The sequence below is a fragment of the Ixodes scapularis genome, unplaced genomic scaffold, assembly GCF_016920785.2.
Source record: "Ixodes scapularis isolate PalLabHiFi unplaced genomic scaffold, ASM1692078v2 PGA_scaffold10__122_contigs__length_95168666, whole genome shotgun sequence".
Taxonomy (NCBI): domain Eukaryota; kingdom Metazoa; phylum Arthropoda; class Arachnida; order Ixodida; family Ixodidae; genus Ixodes; species Ixodes scapularis.
In genome coordinates, this window is record NW_024609836.1 from 43,930,433 (window position 1) to 43,956,876 (window position 26,444).

The following is a 26,444-nucleotide window of genomic DNA, read 5'->3' on the forward strand; positions in this document are numbered from 1 at the left end:
TAGTCTGACGAACCCCCTCTCCTCTTTTCTCCTAGGTGGCTGCGACCTTTTAGTAACAATCCCTCGTACGATGTGAAAGTTCCTCTGCTCGTTGCACATTTCGTGCCTTTGTTCCCACAAATGACGGCGTACGTTCTCTACGTTGCCCTTTGACTGGTGTGCCCCTCCTTGCGTCCCGACAAGCCAGAGATGTTTCTCGGAACGCTTGCTCGCCGTATTGAGCCTCCCGCCTGCCCTCCCCGCAACCCAGGTGGCTGGACTCGTCGCTGTCCCTGATGGAGCAGGACGTGCGCGAGTTCGACCTGCTCCAGCTGCGCTACAAGTTCTACAGCTTCTACGACCTGAACCCCAAGAAGGACGCTGTGCGCATCAACCAAATCTACGAGCAGGCCAAGTGGGCTCTGCTTACTGAGGAGGTGGACTGCACCGAGGAGGAGATGATGCTCTTTGCAGCCCTCCAGGTACCGACCATGCACCTTTATTTCGGTTAATGTTTGTGGCCCAACTTTGCCGAAGCAGCTTCCCATAAAATCCCAAGAGATTCCCTAACCCCCCAAAAGTACCCCGCCCCTATTTTAAGCTTGATTTGCTATTTTCTTTAAGATAGCCCACTTCTAGTAATCATAGTGTTGGGATCAATGATGACCTCGGCGTAAATGCGTCCACATAGCAATGGCGGGATATAAGCGAACACTGCTGACTGGGAAGGACAGTCATCTTTGCTTCATTGCCCCTCGCCATGATAACAAGTTTGACAGAGACACGTTATCTAAAAATAGCATTTTTGTTATACTTCTGTTAATTGCACACCGAAAGTTAGCCATGCCTTATTTTCACCCAGTTTTATCTAGATTTAAGGTGGGCTATCTCACGGGCTATTATGGTAGTTCAGTGAAGCCAAACCTAACCGATAGTCAGCGACAGGTTAAGAATGCAGTAGCTGCTGCGCCTCCTGTCCAGTCTTCCTGCCTTTGATAGCACTTCGTCGCACATGCAGCCAAAACCGGTGATAGACATTGAGTGTAAGCTGGAGGCTGGGCTTCTGCCGCATTCTTAGCGATGCTCCTTCTTAGAGTGGTGTCACCTTGCTTCCAGGAACGTTTGCATTCGCCATACCTTTGCCGAGGTTAACCGGCTTAGTCTGACCAAGCCTAACCTAACATTGGGTGCCTCGCTGTTCTCGTTTTACAATGATAGCTGTTGGTGGGAACTTTCCCGGGGAATTGCGTTGTTGCCCCTCGCCCTGCCATTCTCACTTGGACAGTGGCTGTGGCCGACACGCCGCTGTGCCAGTGCCTGCGCACGATCGTTCGAGCGGACGAACTTGCACGCTGTGCGGCTAGACCTCAGGAAGTTTGTGGAAGGTTCGAAGAACGCGACTTTCAGTTAAGGCGCACCGAGGGTGGCTTGTCGTGGACGGAGTTGGGATCGGGCAAGGGAGCCTAATCAAGAGCGGAAGCGAAAATGGCATGAAAATCGTCGCAATCGTGCTCGGGAGGAGGTGCAGAGGCAGCCGCGATGGCAAGTTACGCGAGCGCCCAACCAATGTCACTGTGACACGCGTTACGCAATGGTGTAAATTACCTCAGATTTTGATGCAGAATGTGTCTTTTGTAGCATGAGCTACACTGACCGAAGTCAAGCAGTTTTGTGTGGCTCCTGGAGAGCCATGCTGCGCATGCGCAAGGAGCAGCGACGTCACATGGCGCACAGCTGGCGCGCCGGAGCCGCTGCAGCCGCGCGCTCCGCCGCCGTTGCGCGCGCCTCGCCAGTCTGCGCATTCCAGAGGAGTGACGTCATAGCCGAGGCAGATGCACTGGCACCGCCGTGTGCCCAGCTATGCGCCTCCGCTGTGCGGTAGCCAAGTCTGACGATGCACCGGAGCCGCTTGATAGCGCCTCTCATTTTGTGCGGATAGGCTCACGCTACGTATATCCTGACAAAGCCGAGCTAAGCCATCGCAATTTTTTTTACCAGTTTCAGATAAAAAAAATTATCACGAACGGGTGTCATTATTGAGCGTCGGGAGCGAGTAACATGCCGGGAGCGTTAAAGACGTTAAGTTAATAATTAAAAATAAAGAAAAATAATAAACAAATAAAATAATAAAGTTAATGGGGCGGTGCAACGATTTTATAATTAAAAGAATTTGCATCTCGTCATTTTTACATTTATTGTGTCCTGGAGGACAATGAAAACACCTCCTTCATTAAAAATGTTGCGATCCGCTGCATAATCGCAAAGCAAAAGTCTAGTTTTTTCCACCACCTGCAGCCCCAAGTGGCAGCCGAAGGAACTACGGCGAAAGATTACGTGACCTCGTTCGGCTCTAAGCTGCAGCATAACGCCCGCTAATGTCAGTAGAGAGAGGGAGAGGAAGCGTCCTCCGAGACAGCACACGGGAACCTACACGGCACTCCCAATGACGTCACTAGGAGGGGGACCAGGTGTGACCGTGAAGGCTGGGAGTGAGTTGAGGGGTGCCCGAAATGCCAATATTTATCTTTTTTTTTTTTGACGCAACAACTAGGGCACGCAGGCGAAATCGGTTTTCTGTTCTTTACTTCAGAAGTGTCAGAGGGCAACTTTCTGAAATCTTTGACCAAAGTCCGGAAATCGTTGCACCACCCCTTTAATAATAAAATAAAATAAATGAAAAGGAAAAAAATAATGCAAATAATTAAACAGAATGAAAAATTTAGCAGAAAGAACACATGGAATGTGGTCTGTATGGGACGTGTTCCGTGCTTCCTGGTCTTTGTCGACATGATGAAGACTATTTTTAGGGCAATGCCTCCATTTGTAGTAGTACCAGGTGCTTGCAAGAAAAGATACAGTGACTTAACACCATGATGTCATGTGATACCATGTGACTAATCGGAGGGTGCCAATAAAAAAAAACAATTCTACAAAAACCCGCCGTTTCTTGTACACTGCAGTTCTTCGTACGATGGTGCGAACGACAGATTGAAACACAGCTGCCATTTCTTTCTCTTTTTGCTCCTCGCAGCTCCAGGTGAACATGCAGGCCAACAGCTCTCAGCCCGACTTCTCGAGGGGCGAGGACGACATAGACGCTGCCCTGACGGACCTCCAGGTGTCGCTGGAGGGCACCCTGCTCACCAACGAGACGTCCAACATCACCCAGGTGCCGGAGCTGCACAGCTACCTGCGCTTCCTCAAGTGAGCACCTTTCCCCGGACAAACTTTCGCAGTCACCTTGTAGACGTGTGCGCGATGGAATCCCTCTCATTACTTTGCAGACCGCAGTAGAATTAGTCTTCCGCGACAATATTTACCGGACTTGACTGAACCGGAATGTGCCAGTTAGTTAGTTTAGCAGTTAGCTAGCGAGTCCGACGTCTTGGCTCGTTCGTGGTCAAGCAAAGTTGCAACGGACACGGGTGGGGTTGAACCCAGGGATCCTGGGTTCGATCCCCACACTTGCTTGTTTCGATCTGAATAAACATTGAACTGGCGTGCCATCTTGTATCACTACTGTGTGATGCACATAAAAAGACCCAAGGCTAGCAGTGTTACTGCACTGGCAAACTTTTTCATCCACGACAGAAATGCCAGTTGCGCATCGGGGCTGACCAACTTTCCAATGTTTAAGTGTACAGACAACACTATTACTTGATACTGTCTGTTTCTGTTTGTTTCAGTCCCCTCTTTTTTTATTTATTTCTTTTTTTTTTTTCGCGCTGCACATTCACTGTTTTGTTCATTGTTACGTAGCCTCATCAAAGTGGCATCAGTTGCAAATGAGTGGATCCGTATAATGTGGAGGACGCACCGTCCAGGCGTGTTGGTACTTGTGAATTAATGGCTCCACGCTTCCTTCCCATTGCCATCTGCAGGCCCAAGCGCTTCACCCTGAAGGGCTTCAAGCGCATGTTCTTCATCTTCAAGGAGACACGCATGTGTGTCTACAAGTCGAGAGAGGAGTATGAGAGTGGAGGCAGCCCCAGCTACGTCATCAACCTCAAAGGTAATACAAGTAGTAATGATTATGACAGTAATGATGATGCACATTTTTAGTCTATATAAATGCGGCAATTTTAGATACCTTTGAACAGTGTCCGAGGTACCGCGCAACTGCAACTGGCATTTCGCTTGCAAAACGGATGTGAAGTAAAACTGTGGAAAGAATTGTCACACTGCTATGGCGAGTGATGTCAGCCATGTTTAATGCACTGATCCAAATTGAGGATTGTTCCTCAAAGAGGTGTAAGCAGTCTTGGAGGGACAAAGAAAGGCTCATTTTGTTTACCTCATCAACTCATTGATAGAGTAATGCAGGTCAGATTTTTAAAAATAAAGCAGCAAAGATATTTTAAAAAAAATATTTTTGTTGTGTGGTGAGGCTCGTGTCATTTGAATCTGCTGCAGTGGGTCATAAATAATACAAACTGCAAATACGAAAAAGAGATGATAAAATTAACCAAATACTGACACAAGGACTGGTAGAACAGTTAATATTGTTCGTTTCACCGTACGATGAACCACAATGGATGCTACGAACCGCTGCAGCCAATCCATAGTTCGGAGGGCATCGTGTGTAACAAGTATGTAGCGCCCCCTCCAGTCCACCCGTCTATGGCCGCCAGGCTCGGCGGGCAACATTGATCACCGTGCCGAATAAACGCCGTGGAGTGCACGCCGCCCCGGTCAGTCATCGTCCACCCTCACAACCAGGCTGTGTGTCGTCTCTTCTCGGCGGGTGCTTCGGCCCCCCTTCGTCCACGTTCTAGAAGGATCGTGACCACTTTCCTTTCAGGCGAAATGTGAAATCACAGGTCACGCGTGGAGTGCTGGATTGGCCGACGTGGCTTGTAGCGTCCGTTGTCGTACATCGTAAGGCAAAATGAAGCATCGGCATGTATTTGTGACACAAAGGTAACCTAGGTGTACAAGTGAGTGCTCTTAGTTTCTTTTTGACGTGGTTCTTGGACGAATTGGCGACATCCTGTTCCTTCCGCAGGGTCCGAGGTGACACCAGACGTGTACCTGGCCCAGGGCAAGTACGGGATCCGCCTGGAGGTGCCCGGCCCCGAGGGAATGACCGAGTACTGGCTTCGCTGCGAGACGGTAAGACTGCACGAGGACCATTGTTTCATGACGTCTCAGGCCTTTCAAAGTGCGTGAAAATCTTCATTACCAAAACTGTTTTTTTTTTTTTTCTTTAAATCTTAGGTGAATTGGGTTTAATAAAACAATAGAATAAAAGCCGTTTTAATGCACCCTCTTCATGGGACACCATAGTATGCGGACAATACATGTTTAAAACTTTATATTTTACACGACGCAGACTGTCTACAGGTGTGAAGTATGCAAGGATTTTTTTTTTTTTTAAGGTATTTTATTATTAGACGTGACAAATTTTGCGAGTGACTGATTATATTTGATTTCTGTACGACGCAAGCTTCTTTGTGTGCTAACAAAGCAAACATTTTTCCGAGACGAGCCACGTACGGGATTATGTGGGCAACTGTAGCTAGTCGCCCACATATAATCACCTCACAGACGTCAGCAATCATCGTGACTTGGCACATGCTCTCCTCAGAGGTTACCGCCTGGGTCCTCAGTCGTTTCATCAAATATTCGACGAGACCGTCAGTCGCCACGGACATTCATCCCCGGCTCTCATCATTGAGGACATCTGTTTGACCTTCCCGAAGCTTCATGCAGACTGATGGTCTTGTAGACTTACTGTTTGGGTTACTAGTTTAGCCATGTCTATTTGTGCGTTAAGCTGATTTTGAAGCGAATCGGCGACCTCAAAGAAAACAAAAGAGACCGATAGAGTATCCCTCTGAGCGGTTGGCGACTTTAGCCACACCCCGAAAGGGTGTGCCCCGAACACATCTTGGAACGACGGAGACATGGTCCTCTACACGCGCAACAGGAGGACCAGTACGCCCAGTGGATGGCGGGCTGCCGGCTGGCGGCCAAGGGCAAGACGATGGCGGACGCGTCCTACGACGCCGAGGTCAGCTCGATCCAGCAGTTCCTGCAGCTGCAGCGCCCGGCCCCGGCCCCTGCCTTGGCCCCCTCCGAGCTCAACATTGAGGTGGAGGACTTCGTGGCACCCCGCTTCCTCAAGAAGCTCAAGACCAAGCAGGTGGGTGCGGACTTGTAGTATGGTACTCGTTATAGCAAATCGAATTACTTGTATACTTTTTGGAATAATTTACTACAATATAGGAAGTAATCACAACAGTAATCCGATTACTTTTGGAAGCACTAAAATTACCTATAACTGTTACTCTTTTTTCCTCCCTTTTTAATGGTGCCCTTTGTTGGTAACACTTCCTTGCCAAGGAATCTTCGAAGCAAATCTCCGACGTGGATTATGAAGATAAGTAGTTCATAATTCTGTGATGCTAGTCTGACGATGGACTGTCTGAATTACCCTTTTTCAAATCTGGAGTAATTGGAGAAGTAACTGTTACTTTTTCAAGGAACAGCCAATTACTTTTCTTATTGAGTGATCAAGTAATCTAATTGCATGCTTTTTAAAGGGGTACGGAAACGAAATTTTAGCGCCAATCTTTCTGCATAAATATGGGCTAGGGACAGGCACCACCTTGGAAATATCAAGATCGCGCTGTAAAACACAGGAGAACTAATTTTAAACCTAATTAAACGATTTCAAATTCACATCTGGTGGATGGTGGGAAAGTCCTCGTGACATCACTTGTGGCATAGGAGCAGCGCCGTTCTGCGACAATACGGCGTGCCGGCAGAATTCGCCTAGGCCTGAACGCATTTGCAAAGCCTTGGCGGAGAAAGCCAAAGCGTAGTAGTTGGCCACAGTGAGCTCGTTTTCGTTGCGGCTCTTTGCACGACACGACCCGAGCATGCTTCTGGCACGGCCGGTATTAGTTGCTGCGAGTTGCGACCTGCGAGCCGACGTTAAAAAAGATATGTCTGAACTACGAGAGTGTCAGCAAGAGCCACGCAAATACCTGTTCACGCTTGGAGCGGACACGCGCGTTTGATCGAAGTGCTGGATTTGCCCTGTTAGACCGCATTTCGGTAAGCGCTTCTGGACCGATCTTTTACGATTGCAACTCGATACTGACATGACACTCGACAAAGAAAGGTTGGACCGACATCGCGTAGCTCCCACAACTGCTATAGCTCGACAGTGACGTAGCGACGTGTCGGAATAAGGCCTCATTCACACAGCCGTTTTTTTTCCCGGCCCGGCGAAAATGCCGGCCGTCTTTTGCGCCGGGGGAGAGGGTGTTGGGACCGGTTTCCGGCCGAAATCGGGGCGCCGGACCCGAAAAGGGCCGAACGAGAATGTTCAACGTCCCCGGCACCGGCGGGAGACCGGGAACGCCGGCGCCCCGCCCCATCGAGGGACGGCCAATCACAAAATCGGAAACTTTCGCTGAATCTGGTGGATTCGCAAAAGTTGGATGACCATGGGCACGGCCGCGGGAGGGAGAGTTGACCGTACAGTGCCCTAACGCCCTAACGACGAAGCCAACCAAGCCAACAAAGCTCTTTTCGGGAAGGGTGGAGGCCAGCGAGACGACGGGCGCATTGTGTGATGTTTACGGTTCTTGAACAACGGGCATACAGAGATTCGGATTTACCGCTGAGCTGCTGCTCGAAATGGTGAGACCACATCGGTTCCTTTGCGATAGACGTAAATGCGATTTTAAGGAAGAACAGCCGAAGAAACAAAATGCGGTCGTCGATCATCGGGGACGAAATGCGGCGCAAGGAGCGATTGATGTGACACGTGCTCGCGGTGGGTCTTGTCGTTTTTGTTTCGAAACGTGGAGACAAATAAAATGTTTTGAATCATGAAAGATCGTTATCGGCAACCCAAACGCAAGCTCCGAGGAACAAAACAGTTGTGGCTGCACCCGTCGACGCCGATCGTCTGCTACATTTAAAGGTCCACGTCGCCACAAAGCAGCCACAAATACGGGATTACAAGATTGGTAATAAAGATCGAGGGAAGTGTGTAATTGCGCACGAAATAATAGGTTATATCGGTTATACAGTTTTACGAGATACAAACGTTGAAGCGGAATTTGAAAGGTGCACGAAGATTTCTAAGCTAGGTGACGCAAGCTACCGCCCAATATAAGGGGGCGTAGCCTCCAGCATTGCCGGCAGCTCCGCCGCCACTGGTTCGAACACTCTTCCGTCCCCGCACCTTCCCGTTTTCGGCACGGCGCCCACGGCGCTTTCGCCGGGACGGGGCGAAACGCCGGCTGTGTGAATGAGGCCTAAAAATGGCATACTAATAACAAAGTGTACATACCGTGTTGCGAAGGCAATCCGTATGGCGTTTATTTGAGCTCTATATCACACAAAACAAGGAGATAGAATCAATTAGAGTCCCTTTACGACGACAGCGTTCGCCACCGCTGTCTCCGAAAACAAGGAGATCGAGATGACAAGGGGAAAAGATTGACCTCTGAAATTTAGTTCAGGGATACTATTCATCCGGGAAGGGTTCACAAGGGTCACGCGTGCATATTCCATTCAGCAGGCCAGCCGGAGCAACGGTGCGCCGAGTCGGTGTTGCTGCTAGGCCTACTATATTCTGCCGAGGTCACTTGGTCGGTAGTCGTGGCCGTTGTAGCTCTTCTCGGGTGTTTGTGCATCCTACGTCCTTGATCATCGTGGTCTGTTTCAAGTACTCCTTCCTTTTATCTTGCTGGTTGAAGTCGGGACGCACGAGAAGAGCACGTAGAAAAATAAATGTCCGTTGATCGTCGCTACCAAGTAACTGAGCGACGCCGTCGGCCATGTTGATTTGATCGTAAAAAGTGCCCAACACAGCTGCGGAGCTGTCGTAGGATTCTGTCGTAACGTGCGCAAAAGTTACAATTTCGTTTCGAGAATACGGGTTTTCTCTCAAATTTGTCGTACGCACTTTTTTCGTTGTCAGTTCGCTTTGAGAATCCGGCCTCAGAGCTGGTTTTGTCAGTGGTGCCGTGGTTGCCGACTTGCCGTGGTGCAGCGTACGTGCAGCCCTTGCACATCTCAAACGGCCACGTTGTCACAGATCGTAATTTGTCGACGCGCCACCAAGTGACAACGCTCGTAACCACAACATCCACGCCGTAGCCTTTCCCGTCTGGCACAAGTGACGTCACGAATGCGCCCAATATCCCAAGACGCATCGCGCTCTCCGATGGCTGATTTTTGAGCGCGCGCCCAATCGGGCCCCTCAGGGTGAAAAATATAGCCATCCGTTCGAAATACAAACGCGCGATTATGATTTACGGATATCATTGATCATATTAAACCTATTTCTGACCATAATAGGTGTATTTCAAGTTTCGCGTCAGTATCCCTTTAAGAGGGAGTAATTGTAATTGTAATCTATTACTTTTTTCAAGTAATATGTACAAGACTGGGTAGGCGGCATCGTTGTTGCGAGCTTCCAAAAGGAAAAAACAAAACAACAAAGGATAAAAATTGCGGGATTTTTTGTTGCATTTTACAAGCGAATTGGAGTGACGGCCGAGGCATTAAAGACTGCTGCACACGGACTATGCACAATTGCTCTCCACCGTCGTTCCACAAAAAAAAAAAAAAAAGGGATTTTACGTCAGTGTTTATATGGCATAAGGTCGGTCTGCCTTTGGGGTGCGGTGACGCCGGTTTACGCCGCAGACGAGAAATTTAACCGGTGCCGTACCACCTCCAACCTGGGGTCTCCAACGTGCACCGCACAGTATTGATAGACAGCCGCACGTCGGTACGATGCTCATCCAGATCGAAACAGGCAGTGGTGGGGATTGAGCCTGGGATACTGGAGTTCTGCAGGGCGAGCTTTCACTCCGCACACTTTGAACTGCAGCAAGTAAATATAGTCTGCCAGCCATCCCCCTCCATTCAAAATTCGACAAAGGTGCAAAGATGACGTCATGTGACATCGCAATGTCCCCGCTCAATTCAGTGGGGAAAATTGCTCCTAAATTTAGTAGGGAAATTGCGATGTCGCACGGTTGGATCATGTCATTGTCTTCGACTTCACAATTTCCCTGCTGTGCTCCGTGTCACGACGACTTGGCGAGCTGTGAAGGCTGTGCCCCTGTGACCCGATAAGCTCCACAGTTTGCCAAGTGATCGTGAGACAGAGTATAGACGTAGCGGAACAATCTCTCCACTAAATTCGGCGCAGCAATTTTAAGCGCCATGGCAGCCGAGCACTAAGATGCCTGAAGCGTCGCGACTCCAGAGCGTAGCTTTCGTCGTTGTTCCAGTGCAGGCAGTCGACACGCCGGCATAGCAAAGACACGAGGATGCAAAAACGTACGGCTTTATCGCGGAGAGATTTTTCGTCGGAGCGTAGTGGCGGCTCTCAGCAAACGGTGCTCTCCGCAGGCCATCACTCAGCGCATCGTGGAGGCACACGGCAACGTGAAGGACCTCTCCCTGGTGGACGCCAAGCTGAGCTTCATCAAGGCCTGGCAGGCGCTGCCAGAGTTTGGCATCTCCCTCTTTGTCGTGCGCTTCTCTGGCAGCAAGAAAGAGGTGCGTATGCCGCCGTTGGGCGTCTTGCTTTGGCAACTGCGGGCCAGAGCGACGCCACCTGAGAGAGTACAAGCCCGTGCACTATTGCCGTTGCTGCAGCGAGATTGAGCGCAGACGCAGGTTACACGTGTGCATTGTGTCCGACAAATGCATCGAAGGACGCTCTACACAGAGCTCCTTCGTGTCCAATACATGCACTCCGAGCATGTATAGGACACGAGGGCTGCGTCGGCGTTAGGCGTAGGCTCGGCTTGTGACGAGAATGAGTGCTGCGTCGGCGTTCGGTGAGGACTCTGACTCTATAGCACGCTTTGTGCCTGAGAAATGTCAAGTGCCAGGGGTGCTCGACGAGGCTTTGAAAAGCAATTACCGACAACAAAAACTAAGCTAAGAGTCGTCGTCATGGGGACACTGCGCGAGGCGCTAACCCGCTGAGTGCGGCGGCCTCGCAGGAGCTGCTTGGAGTGGCCTTCAACCGGCTCATGCGCATGGAGCTGTCCACTGGCGACCACATCAAGACGTGGCGCTTCAACACCATGAAGGCCTGGAACGTCAACTGGGAGGTGAAGCAGATGATGGTGCAGTTTGAGGAGGAGCCCCACGTGGCGTTTGCCTGTCTGAGCGCCGACTGCAAGACGGTGCACGAGTTCATCGGGGGCTACATCTTCCTCAGCATGCGCTCCAAGGACCAGAACCAGGCACTCAACGAGGAGCTTTTCCACAAGCTCACCGGGGGCTGGGTCTGAGGGTCACCGGGGGGCATTGTCTGCCTCCCTATTCGAGGGAGGCCTGCTGCGGAAGCCCGTCTCTCCGGCGGCGGCCATTTGCTCCACATTTGAGGACGCAATTACCGCGTCCTCAAATGTGGAGAAAGGCCCATAAAATTTCGTGAAACGTAATCGTAACGAAACTATACATCGGCTTGCCGTTAGCATTTCAAGAGCCACAGACGTGTGGGCCTCTTTACGGAGGTAGGGCACTGGAGTTTGAAATCGAGGTAAGCCTGCTTCGTCTTACACCAACAGATTAAAATCGGAAGTTCTTGTTTCAAGAATTTTTAATAGTCAGTTTTTTATAGTCTTTATGACGACAATTCGGTGCTTGGATGCGGCAAACGGCCGCTCGCACAGAGACGTGCTTCCAAGTTTGTTTTTACGGTCGGTGCTTCCAGACGGAGGGCGGCACGGCAGACGACACTTGGGCAGTCGCAGATTTGCGCTCCCGGCTCGCCCTGTTTTGGGTCGGAGCCGAGGGCACGCATTGCGACGTAGTTGTTCGCGTCGAGGCTCGAGAATGCGCCGTGGAAGGGCTCGGGTCCACTCGTTTATACCATAGACGCCGCTCAGAACGAACTGCCCAGAGCACCTTTCGCCAAGTGCAGTGCCGAGAGGAGGTCGCGAGAATCATGTGCCAAAGATTTCGCCGAGGGTACGCCAAATATCTCGAGATTGCGGCTGCTCGGCATGCGGACGAAGCAAAGAGACGACGATTCGAGACAGAGATATCTTAGTAGAAAACTCTCAAAAACGGTAACGCAAGGTGCGAGGACATAACCTTGCATGGGCGTTGTCGCGACCGGTACGCGTACCAACGGCAGCGCTATGGCAGTCGGCGTTCGGCGGCGTCAGAGGAAAAAACGAGTAGGTCCTGTGTCTTCGACGGCGCTCGGTTTGTCGGCGTGGTGCAGTAGTACTTGTCTTCCGCGCAGCCTTGTTTTTACGTTTTGCAAGGTGTCGCGGTGACATTGTTGGAGCGTCACGGGAGAGCGCAGACATTTTGGGTTGTCGGAATGCGTACGAAAGAGCACCGGAAAACATGTTCAAATGTGTCCGAAAAGACCGGTTGTTTTGGAGCGGGGAGACGAATGTCGGAAAGTCACGAGTGCAAAGAGCCGGATACTGCCCAAACCTCGGTTGGAGCTCGCGCAAGTTTTTTCTGTGGGACTCCGTACGTCCGGGAAGACTAACTTCGGGTTTGCTAGTTATCCTTCCAAAAACAGGATTTTATGGTGACAGCTGGTTACCGAAAAACCGGTCAATGTCATTTCAGAGCCGACCGACGTCAGTTTGTAGCCAGCCCATACCCGTTTTCAGCCGATATTGTGCCAGTTCGATGTCCCAACTAGTGCCGATGCCGCTTCTTCGGCCCGCGAAGCAACACAGTGGGGGGCTTTGCCCGCATTTCAAGTTACCACACCCCAAATCAAAGACCGATGTTTCAATGGTTCATCGGTCGCCGCCCTTGCAGGGTTGTGGACGCGCGCAAATTTCAGGCCATTTTGCGAAGCTCGCTATGCAATGTCTTACCTCCTTTGTCGTGTGCCTCGGCTTTTACATGGTGCATACGCTGCGGCCGCCTTTCTCTTTCGCCGCACGATCCTCCGCATTTCATCTACTCTCAGGGCGAGAAACGGTCGCATTTTGCGGTGTTTGTTAGTTTTAGAGGGCAATGAGGGGCTACTCAAAACTGTTGCACGTCCAGTAAGACATGTGCGCTTGATAAAAAAAATGTTTTGTCTATTCTCCCGTTTTTGGGGAGCTTTTATTGCCCTACTTTTAATTTCTCCTTGCTATAGCGCTACCTGTGGCTACGGACGATCGTTGAAATACCTCGAGCCTCACACGATGCAGGATTGTTGGTTGGATATTCGGAGATGCGTGATATCAACCGCACAATAAAAACAGTTAATTTCTCAGAGTTTTGCCATGACATTCAATTTTCTTTTGCATTTTTCATGGGCGCATCCAATAAGATAGAACCCCTTCTGCCTTGGTTAGTGTGTTATATAATATTTTTATGACTCATAGTTTTAATTTTTTAGGCCTAAACGGCTATGCTTGGCAGTGCAGTGATATGCAAGTGCTCCTGCGACAGACGAGCAGTGTAAATACGTTGGGAAATGTCAAAGTCATTGATAACAACGAAGATGATCTGCGTCGTGGCGCAGAATCTACCTGAAAGATGGTGTCTACTCTGCTGTTCCTAAACTCCACTCTTGCCATCAGCTTTATGATAAACGCCCCCGTGCCATGTCTAACCTTGCTGCAATTGCAGAATTTTCTGTGGTGCTATCGGTAGCGCATACGGCCAAGCGAGATGCACCAAATCACTAAACATATGCTTGATGAGATTTTTTTTTTTTTTTTATGTCTATTACATGTACGCTGAAAACTATGCATTAAAAACAAAAGAAGTAGACCGTCGCACCGCGCGCCGTTTACATGCCATACGCTTCTGAACGATCGACCGCCATAGGCTTACTTACATTGTGCCCGACGAGACTGAATTTTAGTCCTGGCACGTGCGATGATGTGGGCACGCATCACACATGTATTCTCAACATGATCAAATTTTTAGGTGTGCGAGGCAGCCTGCAGGCTGATGGCAGTGCCATTGGAATAACCTCGTTAATGCCGTAAACGTGGAAGAGGTGTTTTTCAACTGTTGACTAACTGCCACTCTTGTTCCTGTTGCTGTTGTGAAATGCGTGGCTTCATCGAACGAGCGATGTTTCGTGGCCACGTCGGGACTTTTTCTTTTTTTGTTCTCCAAGTGCCTTTTTGACAGCATTTCTAAGTATGATGATGTTAATACCCAAATACACTCGTGAGCTCTGTTCTCATCCCCTTATTTAAGAATAAAAGTCGGCTCTCCATGTCTTCTGACTGTGCCTCTTTCCTTGGATTGCACGTCAAACGACGAAGGCTGCAAGAATTCCGCAGGTGTTTCACTCCCAAGTATTAATAGCCCCCTCCCCTATGCTCAGTGTCACTAGTTGCGTGCAGTACAGGCAAGGGGAGAAAAGGCAAGCACAAGGAACGCCTGGGGTGAGGAAAGAAACCTTCTCTCTAACGTTCCCAGTGCTCTCCCTTCCTCCCCTCGCCCTCCATTGATTTTCTCTCCCGTCCCGCCTTCTTAGTGCTCGCCCTTTCTCTCTTCACCTGGCGTTGCCTTCGCCTGCACTGCACATAACTAGTGACACGGAGTATAGTAGCGGATTCTTGTGCCTCTCGCGAGACGCAAGCGATCCCTTTCTGTGGCACTCGTAGATCCGGAGCCGGTGGAGCACTTGCCAATTGGCTCCAACCAGGCTATCTGTTCACAAATGGGCATTGCATTTCAGTTTAAATACATCTCTCTAGACCATTCTACTCATAGTTCGAATAAGGACTTTTAGACCTCCCTTTATAATGAACACGAGGCAAACTGTAAGACACAGTTGAAAACGAGCGTGTTGGTTAATAGATACAAACTTGAAAGTATAAAACAGAGAGGACGAGGACGGGAACAGGACATCTTTCATTTAGCAACAACATAGAAAGACCTATGTTGTTGCTATGTTGTTGCTATGTTCTATGTTGTTGCTAAATGAAAGATGTCCTGTTCCCGTCCTCGTCCTCTCTGTTTTATACTTTCAAGTTTGTATGTAAACTGTAAGACAATTCTGGTTGTTCCTTGACCCTTTGAGACACAAAACAAACTCACTTTATTGATCAAGGTTGGTTTGATCCTGGGGGAGGTAGAGCTTGACTTCGCCCGACATGACTTTCTGGTGAAAGAGAGCCCATGCAAGATGGGGGAATACCAATGGTTAACAGACCTCACTCAAATTGAGAAACTAAAGAGTCTGGCTGTTGTGTGTGAGCAAAGTCAGTAAAAGCACTGGACATTTACCAATAGCACAGGAATTTTCTAGCTTTTTTTTTTTATTCTGAGCTCCCATCTGCCACGAATGATGGCCAAGGAAGCCGATCCCTCCTGGCATTGTCGCGGTAAAGCGATTAAAAAGTAACAGTAAAGCGACTCTTGAAAGTAATACAAGCACTAGTCTGTGCTTAGCTTATAATTATGCAGCGATGCAGGGCTCGTGGGTTAAACAGAACTTAAATGGAAGCTGAAACGTGCCTTTAAAGGACCCATGAAACGAATTTTGGGCTGGAGTAAATCAATTTATTTTGGGATTTTACTAATAGCTCATCGTTCAGTGGGCCAAAAGAACAAAGGTAGAAAGTCAGAAGCCTGACTTTCGCTACAAAAATTTGCAAAACATAGCGGACTATTTCTTACCTCCTTCCCTTCGTAAACTCTCCGCCTTTTCACTGTGATACATCCGCGGACCTTGCAGCGCGTCATCGGGCTACTAGCCAGCATAACCGGGCCCCCGCAGCGCGTCACCAGGGCCCAAGCGCACGTCACACGACACCGGACCTCACTTAATCCCTTTACCCCTAAGCTGACATTGCGGTGGAAGCTACGCGCTTGCCGGACCAATCAGCCGCCTCCCTTTCATCACCTGACCTCATTCTCTGCGGGTCGGTATGCGCGAGAGAGCGTGATCACGTGGAAAATGTGTGGCTGGCCCAACGAGCACGTAGCTTCCACAGCACTGTCAGCTTCGGGGTGAACGGGGTGGGGAAAGCAACTAGTCGGAATTTTGAGCGACGGGCTAATCTTCTAGGGGGACAATGGCTGTGTCCGGGCTACACAAGAGAGATTCCGAGCAAGAGAGGACTCCCCCCTTTCCGACTTCTTGAACTGTTTGGTGCAACGCGCGATTTATGAGTTGAGGAGGAAAGCTAAACAGAAAAAAGTTGAAAAAGCGTTTCATGACTCCTTTAAAGAGATGAGATAGAGGTTGATTCTAGCGTGGTTTTACCCGTGAATCCGAATGCAACCTCTGACCCGTTGTTACGTCATACCGGGGTCTTTCGGCTGCCGAGCGCATGTCGCTCGTATGGGCAGCAGATGCTATTTGCCAGGTATATTCCCACACAATGACACCAGTCGTGGCACTTTTTTCTGACCTTCCTGAAAATAGCAAGGGCGCGCGCGCATAGCTTTTATAGGTGCTGAAGATGTGCGAGAAGCGGAGATTCCGAAAACTCTTGATATGACTTCACGCTCAAGGAACAGGGGTCTTCGACGGAACTTTGAGAATGATTTTTTGCAACCTCCATGCACCAAATTGAAAGATATTCTCAATATTTGTGATCCGGAAGGTCAGGTGAAGACGATCTAAGTGGTTTTCCTTGAGTACAGAACCGGTTCGGTTTCCCTTTTAACTGAGAGAATTTTTCCAGGTGACTAAACTAGTGACGTTCTTAAGAATCCAGTTTGACAACACACCATTTAAAAAGGCTGAATTTACTGCAACAATCGTTACGAGTAGCAACCTAACATGTCAGCTGGCTTAACTGTACCTCCCTAACCATACCGGCACTGGTTCTAAGCAGCGTTTCAGTAACAGGTTTGTGACAACGAACACAAAGCTTTGTTTTATGCCTCAGCTTCCCGTTTTCAAGAAAAACGCGAAGCCCGAAAATGTCCCATGTTGGCTATAATGCACGGCTCGCAAATAATATAACATAAAACTCGTGCTACTAATTGCCGTAAAATACCGGGGGAGCGCCCAGCCCATTTTCACTGAAAACTAGATTAATCTAGACATGGGCACTTGTCCAATCAAATCAGGCGCTTAACATACAATTTGCAGAACTCCCAAGTTTGGAATACGTCGATAGTGACCACTTCCACGGTATCTTACGATAGTGCTTGGTTGAATGCAATTGCTTACTTTCCCGTATGTTGTGATGCACTCGTACGTGCAATTCACGATGGCTTTCCGGACTGCAGTCACCTTCACGGTTACCCTGAAGGGCTCTCCAATGAACACTGCAAGGCGAGATGCGCACAGAAACACTGTCAAGATCAACCCTATGCTATGGTCACTGACAAAGTGAGAACTGCAGGGCGCGTTTTTCGAACGCGCGGCCTCTGGCACAGGGTCTAAGCACTTCGCCGCGGTTTGGCTGCTTGCGACCGCTTGAGATGCACGGGGCATTGAAGGTTGGAGGTTTGGACAACCGAAGCGCCTTCCTGTCGGCCTCACCTTGTCAGCGACCATAGTGCTTCCATGCAGAAGACCGTGATGCGCCATGCAACACGACGAGGAGAGTAAGTCGCAACTCTTACGGGGCCTCGGAAAGTCTAGAAGTTGGCGCACGACGACTGATCCTGGTCCCGGCATCTTGGTTCCAATAACCGAAGAGACTATGCTGCATTTATAACGAGAAATGAGCACAATACTAAATTGGGGAGTTTGGTCTCTGCGACAAAAGCTCTGTCTTAAAGACTGACGACCTGTTCGCGCTTTCCACTTTTCCCTCGCTTCTTCCTTTCTCCCTTCTACCTTGTCCACCGTTGCCTGTTTCCCCCTCCTCCATGATGAGGAGGATCATCTGCCTTGCAGAATCTCCAGTCTGGTCGTCAGCCTTTAACTGGCACCATTCGTTGGTAAAACGCTTGGCACATTCTTGGCTAACCCCACCCTGAACAAGTTATATTTCTTGTACTCCATTAAACCTTACAATACACAGTAACATGTGCTATGAACCACCAGAGCCAATACAATGCCGTGGGAGTGTCACGTGAGCCGAGGGGGGGAGGGGGCAACGACGCACAAAGTGTTTAGTCGTGTTATAGGTTCACAGCACTGGATTGGCATCGTGGTTCATCGTAAGGTGAAACGAAGTATAGCAAGATATCCTTTCCAAGTCCTTACCACCTTCCAGCGCCTGCCTGTTTTGTCAGGACAGCCTAAGAAAGTGCCACTCGCGAATGAATTTTTCGCACAAGAGCCAGGCGTTGACGAGTGCTGGCATAAAAAGTGTCAACCATTGACATACCACTAAACGGATACTAATCATTCCCTGGTAAATAATTGTTTTGTGTGTATGTCTAGACAGCCGGAAGTTAGTTTGCCTCAACGGGCGACTTTTCTCGGTTGTGGATGAGAAATTTATCCAGTGCAGTACAACCACTGCCTGCATGGAGGTAGGAAGCTTCTGGAGGCGACATAACACCACCAGAGGTGAAGCCGAGGGAGATATCCGGTTTGGATGGAGGGGCACGCCCCAACGATGACCAAAACCAAATACTCTATTGGACGGACTTGGGCACACTTGGGTGCTCTCGGACGAATTTGGGCACCCTTGTGGAGCGACCGCGACCTCTACTTCTGGCTTTTCTCGTTTGGCTGGCATGAGCCAATCTCATCTTATTCCTACCTCCATTCCTACCTCGGTGTGCTGAGCCCCTCAGTACGGGCCTTTGGCCTTTCCAGCACACCCCAGCTCTCCCGAGTTGAAATAAAGTTTTGCTATTGCCTGGCTGTGCTTATGCATCAACCATGCTCTCTCAAGCAAGTGCCGATCACTGGTAGCTCCAACAAAGCAAGCACTTGACCGTGAAAACCGATAGGGTATATCCAACCAAACTCTGCCTAACTACCAATCATTCAAAAGCTCCGCCCATCCATGTCTAGCATTGCCAGGCTCTGGCCTAGCATTTGCCAATCATTGGCAGCAGCCCAGATACACCTATCAATTACTGGTTAGCATTGGCATGCCGATCACTTGTGTGGGAACCAATCACTGACGTTGGGAAATGGCGGTTTCCGCGACGGGTACAGGGTATGGCAGTTTTACGTCCCATTTCACCCATATCTTATGAAAATTACGCTGACCCTTCATGCGTCAGTTTCTCCTCTTTTTTTCGTTCTTTTAGAGAGTGGGTAAAGCACTTACCCATTGATGAGTGCTCCGTGAACCACTCGTCGTTGGAAGTGTTTACGTCGAGCGTACTCCCGATCAAGGTGGATGGGATTAGTGTCTCCCGTGAGTTTAGCGAACGTTTCAACGTCGGCTTCGGTGAAGGTGCGTTCCGCGTGCACTGTGTCGCCCACAGAAACGTGCAGGGCCTTGTAACATTGACAGAGCACGGTGGCTTGGAGACGACGACAGAAAATGCCATTGCAAATCAAACTCGCCGCCATGATTTTCTTATGAAGGATGTAGACTCCAAGCACTCCAAGGGTCGACTGGGTCACAGACTGGGTCGACTTGTTCGGTTGAGATATGGTTGAGATAGAGACATCCATGTTTAAATATTTGTAAAATTTGTTAAGCACTCTTTTTTAATTTACAAAGCTTATAATATCAAATGCTCACCAAACTGAAGGCCTGTAAAGCTGCGCCCACTTCTGAGGTGTAAGGTAGAGCCATCTATCCGGGGTGGAATGAAGCGTTGTATAAGTCGATTCTTTTTCTTGCTACCAGAGAGCAGCACCCGTAACAGGGGCCGAGTTTTGGGGCCCTAACCTCCTTGGGGCCTTGGGCCCTGGGCCGAAGGCCTTCCTACACCGTGGCCGAAGCGCCGAATGCTGCAGCTGCCGTCGGCTCTGACTGCCGTGCCGCAGCCCACATCGCAGCGCTGGCAGCCTCGTAGCTTGCTACGATGTGTTGTTTTCCTGTGTTATCTGGTCGCAGTTTCCTACAGCGGTTTCTTCGTGTATGTTTATGCGACTGAAGACGCCAAAGCATGGGGAAAAAGTGCTTTGTGCCTCGGTGCAAATCGGGATATGACTCGTGCAACGAGAAAGTGTCTCTTTTTTCCGTGCCCAAGACGGAGGACCGCCTCGAGGTCTGGCGGCGCGCGATCGGGCGTAAAGATCGCGTGCTGCAGGCAACAGACTGTGTCTGCGAGAAACATTTCGAGGCAAAGTTCGTCTCGAAATTTTGGGAAGCGGTTTACAAGGGACACGTCCTGATGTCTTCGCCACGGAAGCCTTGTCTGGCGAGTGACGCGGTACCGACGAAGTTCCCGGGCTGCACGAATCCCAGTACCTCTAGCAACTCGAAGAAGAATGTGAAAACAAGGATGAGACCCGGGGACCGCCGGCGTCCCCCTGCTGCCACGCGGCGCCGTGTCACGAAGGGATATTCAAAGAACTCGCGTGCGCTCGTCAAGGGCAAATCTTTTTCAGATCCTTCACCGGCATGTAGCGTGGGCAACAAAAATGCAACCGCAAGTTGCGCCGAATCGGAGACGAAACTTCTCGAGGAAGTTCCTGGGAAGGCAGAGAGTGGACCAAACTGTCCTAAGGTTGAGGTCAACAGCTTGAGAACGGTTGGGTTCTGCGAGTTGCACCTGACTAGTACAGCAGCGACACTTCCAGATGCTGTCGGTAAGATAGGGGGCTTACAACTATACACGTCTTGCATGTGACATCAGTCCGCTCTTCTTTCTCGTAGCAAGAACCGTCTCAATGCAGCGTTGAGCTATGCTGTTACGCGCCCTTTCCGCCATTATGTTTGACCAATTAAGTGACGTCAGTGTATGTTATGTATACTCCATTCAGCACTAAGCTGAAAATGCAGTGGTAGCTATGTGCTCTTCGGACCAACCGACTTGATCAAGTGGTCTTGCACCATATGATCAAGCTCTCTGCACTTACCCACACATCAGACGATGAAAGACAAGCGTCTGGTTGGTTCAGTGAGTTTGTTGCTTCCACTGCCCCGTCAGCTTACTGGTGAACGGAATATGATGATGCGTGTCCCTTGAGCCATGTTGCAAAGAAAGTAATCTGCATTGACAAAAAATTGAATGTCATTATGACTGCTGGGTAAGCAAGCAATACCTGGATACTCTACACCACTGGCAATGTCAACTGTAGTGAAGGTTCTAAAAAAAATGAGACTGAAATTTTCTGTAATGGCAAAACGCAACTTTTGAGGAAGAGGAGGGGAGGGTATGCCCCTCCATACCCTCCTCTCCTGCTCCCGTCCCATATAGCGGGAAATTTTTGCTAAATTCCCCGCTAAATTTAGCAGGGAAATTTTTCTGCTAAATCTAGCGGGGAATTATTTCCGCTAAATTTAGCGGAGAAATTTTTCTGCTAATTTTAGTGGGTCAATATTTCTGCTGAGTTTAGCAGGGAATTTTTCCCTCTAAATTTAGCGGAAAATTTGTTTTACTAAAGTTAGTGGAAAAATTTTCTCGATAAATTTAGTGGCAAACTTCCCGCGCTAAGTGTAGTGGAAAAATTTTACCTTCGTGATGTCACACACCCATACCCATAATAGAATGTGCGGTTACGCCAACGGGGAAATTTTACCCTCGTGCCGTCACACGCCCATACCCATAAATGCAACGCGTGATTACGCCGACGACGACGCTCAAGCCGGAAACGGGCACCTGTATATGGATCAAACTAATACAGGCACCGATAGGCCAAGTGCTAAGGCATAGTCGGATGCTGATCTGGAACATGCTTTTATTGATGTTACCCGTCCCATGCATTGCCCAACAAGCAACAATCATTCCTTTATGCCCAACTGTGTTAAGCTCTTTATGTGCCGACAGGTCTGAATAAGCATTTGGCTTGCGTATTTCGAGCATAGAGCTCACCTGTAAGTCTGCTTTTCATTCTCTCTTACAGAGCGACATGAAGCACCCTCCATTTCAGCCTGCCAGGGTCGTCATTGTGAAGGCACTGATGGCCTGACCTTTTCCCATGGTCTTGTGAGCACGGACCTTGCAACCACCATTGTGGTGAAGACAGGCAAGCTCCACTTGCACCACCACTCTTCTCTAGCCGCCCTGTAGATTGGATGGTGGTGGTTAGCTGGGAAGCTAACCACCAAGTAAGAGGTCAAATTTGGAGTTTTACATGCACCAATGGTGTGCATCTGGCATGCCTCAGCAAAGGACTGAGGATTAATTTTAACCAACTAGGGATCTTTTCATGTGCAACCGAAAACATGGTTACACTGCACCTTCTCTGCAAGCCTCCGTCTGATAGCAGGCACCTCAACTGGGATTCGAACAGTGTGGTGTATTTAGCATTGCTTTTAGCTGGCTGTTAAGAGCATCTTTTTTTTTTTTTTTTTTTTTTGATTTTGGGATGTGCAGTTTTCCCCAAACTTAAAAGGCTATAAAAAAAAAAAAAATGTATCTGCCGGATTTTAATTTTAAAAACAATTACATCTGCATTTTATAAACCGTGTTTAAAAATCTTGTTTTTTAGACTTCTGAAACGACCATGCTGCCCTACGGCAGCATGAGCAACAAAACGTCACGGCATGTAAAGAGGTTGAACAGATATTCAGCTTTATTTAATCCTCAAGTAATAAACTGGGAGCGACAAAAACATTGAGATATTTATTGGCGTTCTTGTATTAGTTGGATGCCACTACATCACATGAATGTGGTACAGTTTCGATTTCAAACATATCTAGGTCTTCTGTCGTTTCGTAACCATCACCACTATGCTGTTTGTCCCGCCACGGCTCGCATCCGCTGTGGAAGGCAGTTTCGCTGTGGAATTCAGTTGTGGAACTTGATTGTGGATCGGAATTGTAATAAAACATAAAGTGAACCAATAGAAAGTTATAATTCCAAGGGGATTTGAACCCAGAACTTCCCAAAATCAATAACAAGGAAAAATGCACATGTGTGACCTCTTGACTATCAGCAAACTCGTTTTTGGCCATTTATTGTCACGGGTGTAGTCTCGTGACAAGTACACAAAATTGTGCACTAGTTTTCCCAAGACCGGCTTTATGGTCGTCTGTTTTCCATTAATTTTTCTTTACCACAGTCTTCCTCAGTGGTAACTTGACATCTCCTCAAGTACGTAAAGGTGATTCATTTTGGTTATATTTCCTCTTTTTTTCTGCGAGCAGATCACCAATTGTCTAGTCGAAGCAAGTATTCTCGACTCGTCATCTGACTATCGTATTGGGATGCGGCTCCACCATTTGAACTTGCACAAAATTTCCTCAAGCTCTCCTCTAGCACAACATATGGTAGTACAAACAACATACGGCGTCTGAGTACGGCTTGAAACCTAAAAGCCGACCGTGATGTAATAGTGAGGTCGGCCTTCTTACAAGCATCAGAGCATAATATCAGATGCCAGATGTCATTCATTGACTTCTGTGCATGACGTCATTATGGCGCTGCCGTTGGAGCGATATCCGACGCTCTCGCTTCGCCCATCAAGTCCTGTCTACGTCATTGTCTTGCACGGACAACAAAAGTTTCTTATTAGTTACCTATCGAGATGTATTTGTAGAACCAAAAAAAAAACTCCCCGGGAAACCGAAATTATATTTTTTTCACGCTAGTGAATGAATGTGTACGATCAAAGGAATGAATATGGGTTGTATAACGAAGGACAAGGATTCCAAGTAGACATATAACTTAGAAGTTTTGGAAAAAACGTTTCACGACCCTTTAATGTTGCAACGAAATTGCTTGTTTTTAAGCACTTGCAGTACTGTCCTTGCGGCTACTGATCAAACCATCTGGTGACGCTGAATCCCCAGTCATCATCCCACCTGAAGAAGGCGTTCCAGTTGGTCCGGTGTTCAATTTATTTTTGAGCAACCTGCAACAGCTCAATGTTCGAGAACCCGAGTGGCGGCGTTAAGTTTAGGAAGCACTGTATTTGCAATACATTATAAAATAAGAACTATCGGAACCCCCTCTTAACTTCCAGAACAGTACTTCGACAGATGTTGGCAGCATAATGTCATTGAACCATTCCCTAGGGTGACTTGTTGACTGCCCGTCATCTACAATACTTCTATTTCTTATCATATGAACCCTTTCTTGTTTTACACATGTTACTCTTTCTTAAGGTGTTTTTTTTATTTAACATTATTGCCAGTCACCTGTAAGTGGTAGCTAAGGGAAGGGTGAACACTGCTTCGCAGACTGTACAAGTAAACAAGGCAAAAAAAAAAAAATTGTTAGTATGGTTGTGGGCTGGAATTTCAGGGCTGTAGCCATTTGTTTTTCATTTTGACAATTAGTACAGCTCTGCTTCTGATCTGACTCGCTGCAACATTCCTGTGCTATCTCCTGAACAGAGCCCGTGAATGTGGTGGCTTTTCCAACGGGCGAAAACATGCACAGCGAGGACTTTAGCGACGTACCCACATCTCTGCACATGGAAGGAGCAATGGCTAAAACTTGTGCCGTGAAGAAAGGTACATCATGATCAACATCCACCAGCTTGCCTGCGCATTCACTGTCTTTTCAAAAAAATGTACACCTCATTGTTGAGCAAACACAGAAGGATCCTTCTTGTTTGAAGACAAGGTTAACAAACAGACGAGCTGGTTTAGGTTACACATAATTTGAACCAGAGACGAATGGATGAGAGAAAGGGGAAACACAGCTTTCCATGTTGAGACGTGTTGTGTGTGTCCCCTTGTTGTCATCCGTTCACTCCGATTTATATTATGTGTTGCTCTTCCTGTCATTGTCATGGCAGAGTTGGGCACGAGTTCCGAGTCTTGCCTAGCAAAAAACTGAGATGTAGATAAATTATTTTTGACCAAGACCCGTTAATAGTTGCCTCATTTCTCACTTACCTGTAACCCCAAACATGTGCTCTTATACAAATTCTGTGTTATCTTTGACAGAGTTAGACGATGTGCTTGGTGTTCCCTATGGCGAAGGCGCTTACTGTCTTTCCCCCTCTCGCAACCACCTGGAGCAAGGTGCAACATCGTTTATTGTGATAAAGAAAGGCATGTTCTCTTCACAACTCTTTTGTAAAAAATAGTTGATTGTTCATTGCATACCAAGTGCAGAAAAGGCAAACTGTCATTGAGTCAGAGCTGCAACTAAAACATTTCTGCCGAACTGCAGTGCAATCTGTCGGCAACAAATGGGATAGGGTGCCTTAGTGCTGCAAAGATTTCAACGGGGTCGTATTGTTTATGAGCCTATCAGCCAGAAAGAATGCATCGGGGAGGTTCTGCGGGGCATAGATCATGCGATGCCACGCTTAGTTTACATTTATTTTAAATAAGGACAAAATAGCCATGTGTCATATGTCTCACTAATACTTAAATATATGCCTTTTTGTGTCATTCTTATGGCTGACTCACATTATGGACAACCATTTTGGGGGGAACGGAGGTGGCCAGATCGGTGGGATGCATAACATGTAACCTTATCTCAGTCCCATCGAGCCAAATTAGCCAATGGCCACTAACTGTCCTTGGATCTACTGCTAGTAGCAAGCACCCTTCTAGCTAGGGTTTGTCTGCTATCGCTCTCGTCTTTACAGTGGTGTTGGAGCGCAGTGTCGCTGTGTTTTGAAAGATTAGGCCAAGCAATGGCAAGCAACTAGATTGATAAAAGGCAAGTCTTGAAGAGACGTGGTCAAGGCAAAGTTATTCCTCAGTTCTGATTGTTTTCTTCAACAGGTAAAGGAGAGATGTCTTCTGTTTTCTCTTGAACAGAGCCAGGGCAGTTCGCCGCTATTCAGACTGACGAGGGCTCATGCTCTGGGGCTTTTGGTTCCATATCATCGATGCAAGCGTGCATGGAGGGACACTGGGCGGACACACCTCTGCATATGATTGAAGGTTAGCTTTTGTACACTTCCATCTGTTGTGTGATTCCGTAGCTGGCTGCTAGTGCCCTCGTCTGTTCTGGGCTCCGACGGCTGCCAGGCGGAGCTGTAAGACAGGCAAGCATGCTGGAACAATAGAACAGTGGTTGCGCTCTAGCAATCACATGTTTTTGTAGAAGCTTGTTTTTGGTGGCATATTGTTTGTTGGGCTTTAGTCAATAAAACTGACCAGTTCTAGGTGGCAAGACCGTGTCCCCACCACCTGCATAAAATTTGACGTATGAAAATAGTTAATTGTGTGGAGATTTCAAACATTATTATTATTGCTCTTTTTAGTTGCAGTGCACATATTTTGACAGAAACTTCAAATCTCTGGATGTAGGAGACTTAATACAGCAATTATTCTTTGAAAATGTCGTCCCACGGCATCCCCTGGTGTCTGCTACAGGGTGCAGAAAGAGGGCATGTCAGAATCTTTGATTGGACTTTTAATAGAGAAATGGCCGCTTGTGAGTGCAATTTGGGGATTCTTAGGATGTTGTAGACAGAGTTATCACCATAAATAGATGATCTCAGGTTCCACTTGAGTGGCCCTTTAAGTTCCAAAGTGGTTCAGTTTATGGTTCAACAGTTCCTCTTCTGCAGAAAATTGAATGGTAGACACGTTATTCAGTTATTTACAAACAAGCAAACTGAGCTAAGTCGTACC

At 48.2% G+C, this 26,444-nt stretch overlaps 3 protein-coding genes across 4 annotated transcripts in view; 2 read left to right on the forward strand and 1 right to left on the reverse strand.

Annotated features, from left to right (window-relative positions):
- The window catches only part of LOC8036094 (unc-112-related protein), a 41,597-nt gene extending 27,414 nt beyond the window's left edge, over positions 1–14,183 (forward strand). For both annotated transcript variants that reach the window (XM_029992601.4, XM_029992602.4), the window contains 7 exons: positions 251–461; positions 3,011–3,183; positions 3,861–3,991; positions 4,985–5,091; positions 5,909–6,124; positions 10,369–10,518; positions 10,971–14,183. In XM_029992601.4, coding sequence (XP_029848461.1) covers positions 251–461; positions 3,011–3,183; positions 3,861–3,991; positions 4,985–5,091; positions 5,909–6,124; positions 10,369–10,518; positions 10,971–11,264 — 1,282 coding nt within the window. In that variant the 3' untranslated portion in view covers positions 11,265–14,183. The remainder of the gene's footprint in view (positions 1–250; positions 462–3,010; positions 3,184–3,860; positions 3,992–4,984; positions 5,092–5,908; positions 6,125–10,368; positions 10,519–10,970) is intronic.
- LOC8036096 (hydroxyacyl-thioester dehydratase type 2, mitochondrial) lies at positions 4,961–19,373 on the reverse strand. The gene is made up of 5 exons (XM_029992609.4): positions 19,104–19,373; positions 17,491–17,573; positions 17,093–17,190; positions 15,004–15,067; positions 4,961–5,097 (listed from the first exon to the last, which is right to left on the reverse strand). Exons 1-4 carry the CDS (start codon positions 19,349–19,351, stop codon positions 15,005–15,007), a joined length of 492 nt encoding a protein of 163 aa, XP_029848469.4. The 5' UTR covers positions 19,352–19,373; the 3' UTR covers positions 4,961–5,097; position 15,004.
- A 289-nt stretch (positions 19,374–19,662) lies between these two features.
- On the forward strand, positions 19,663–24,937 carry LOC8036097. Its single transcript, XM_042288546.1, has 3 exons — positions 19,663–20,542; positions 21,800–21,922; positions 24,795–24,937. The coding sequence occupies exons 1-3, from the start codon at positions 19,897–19,899 to the stop codon at positions 24,935–24,937; spliced, it is 912 nt and encodes a 303-aa protein (XP_042144480.1). The 5' UTR covers positions 19,663–19,896.
- The last annotated feature ends 1,507 nt before the right edge of the window (positions 24,938–26,444 follow it).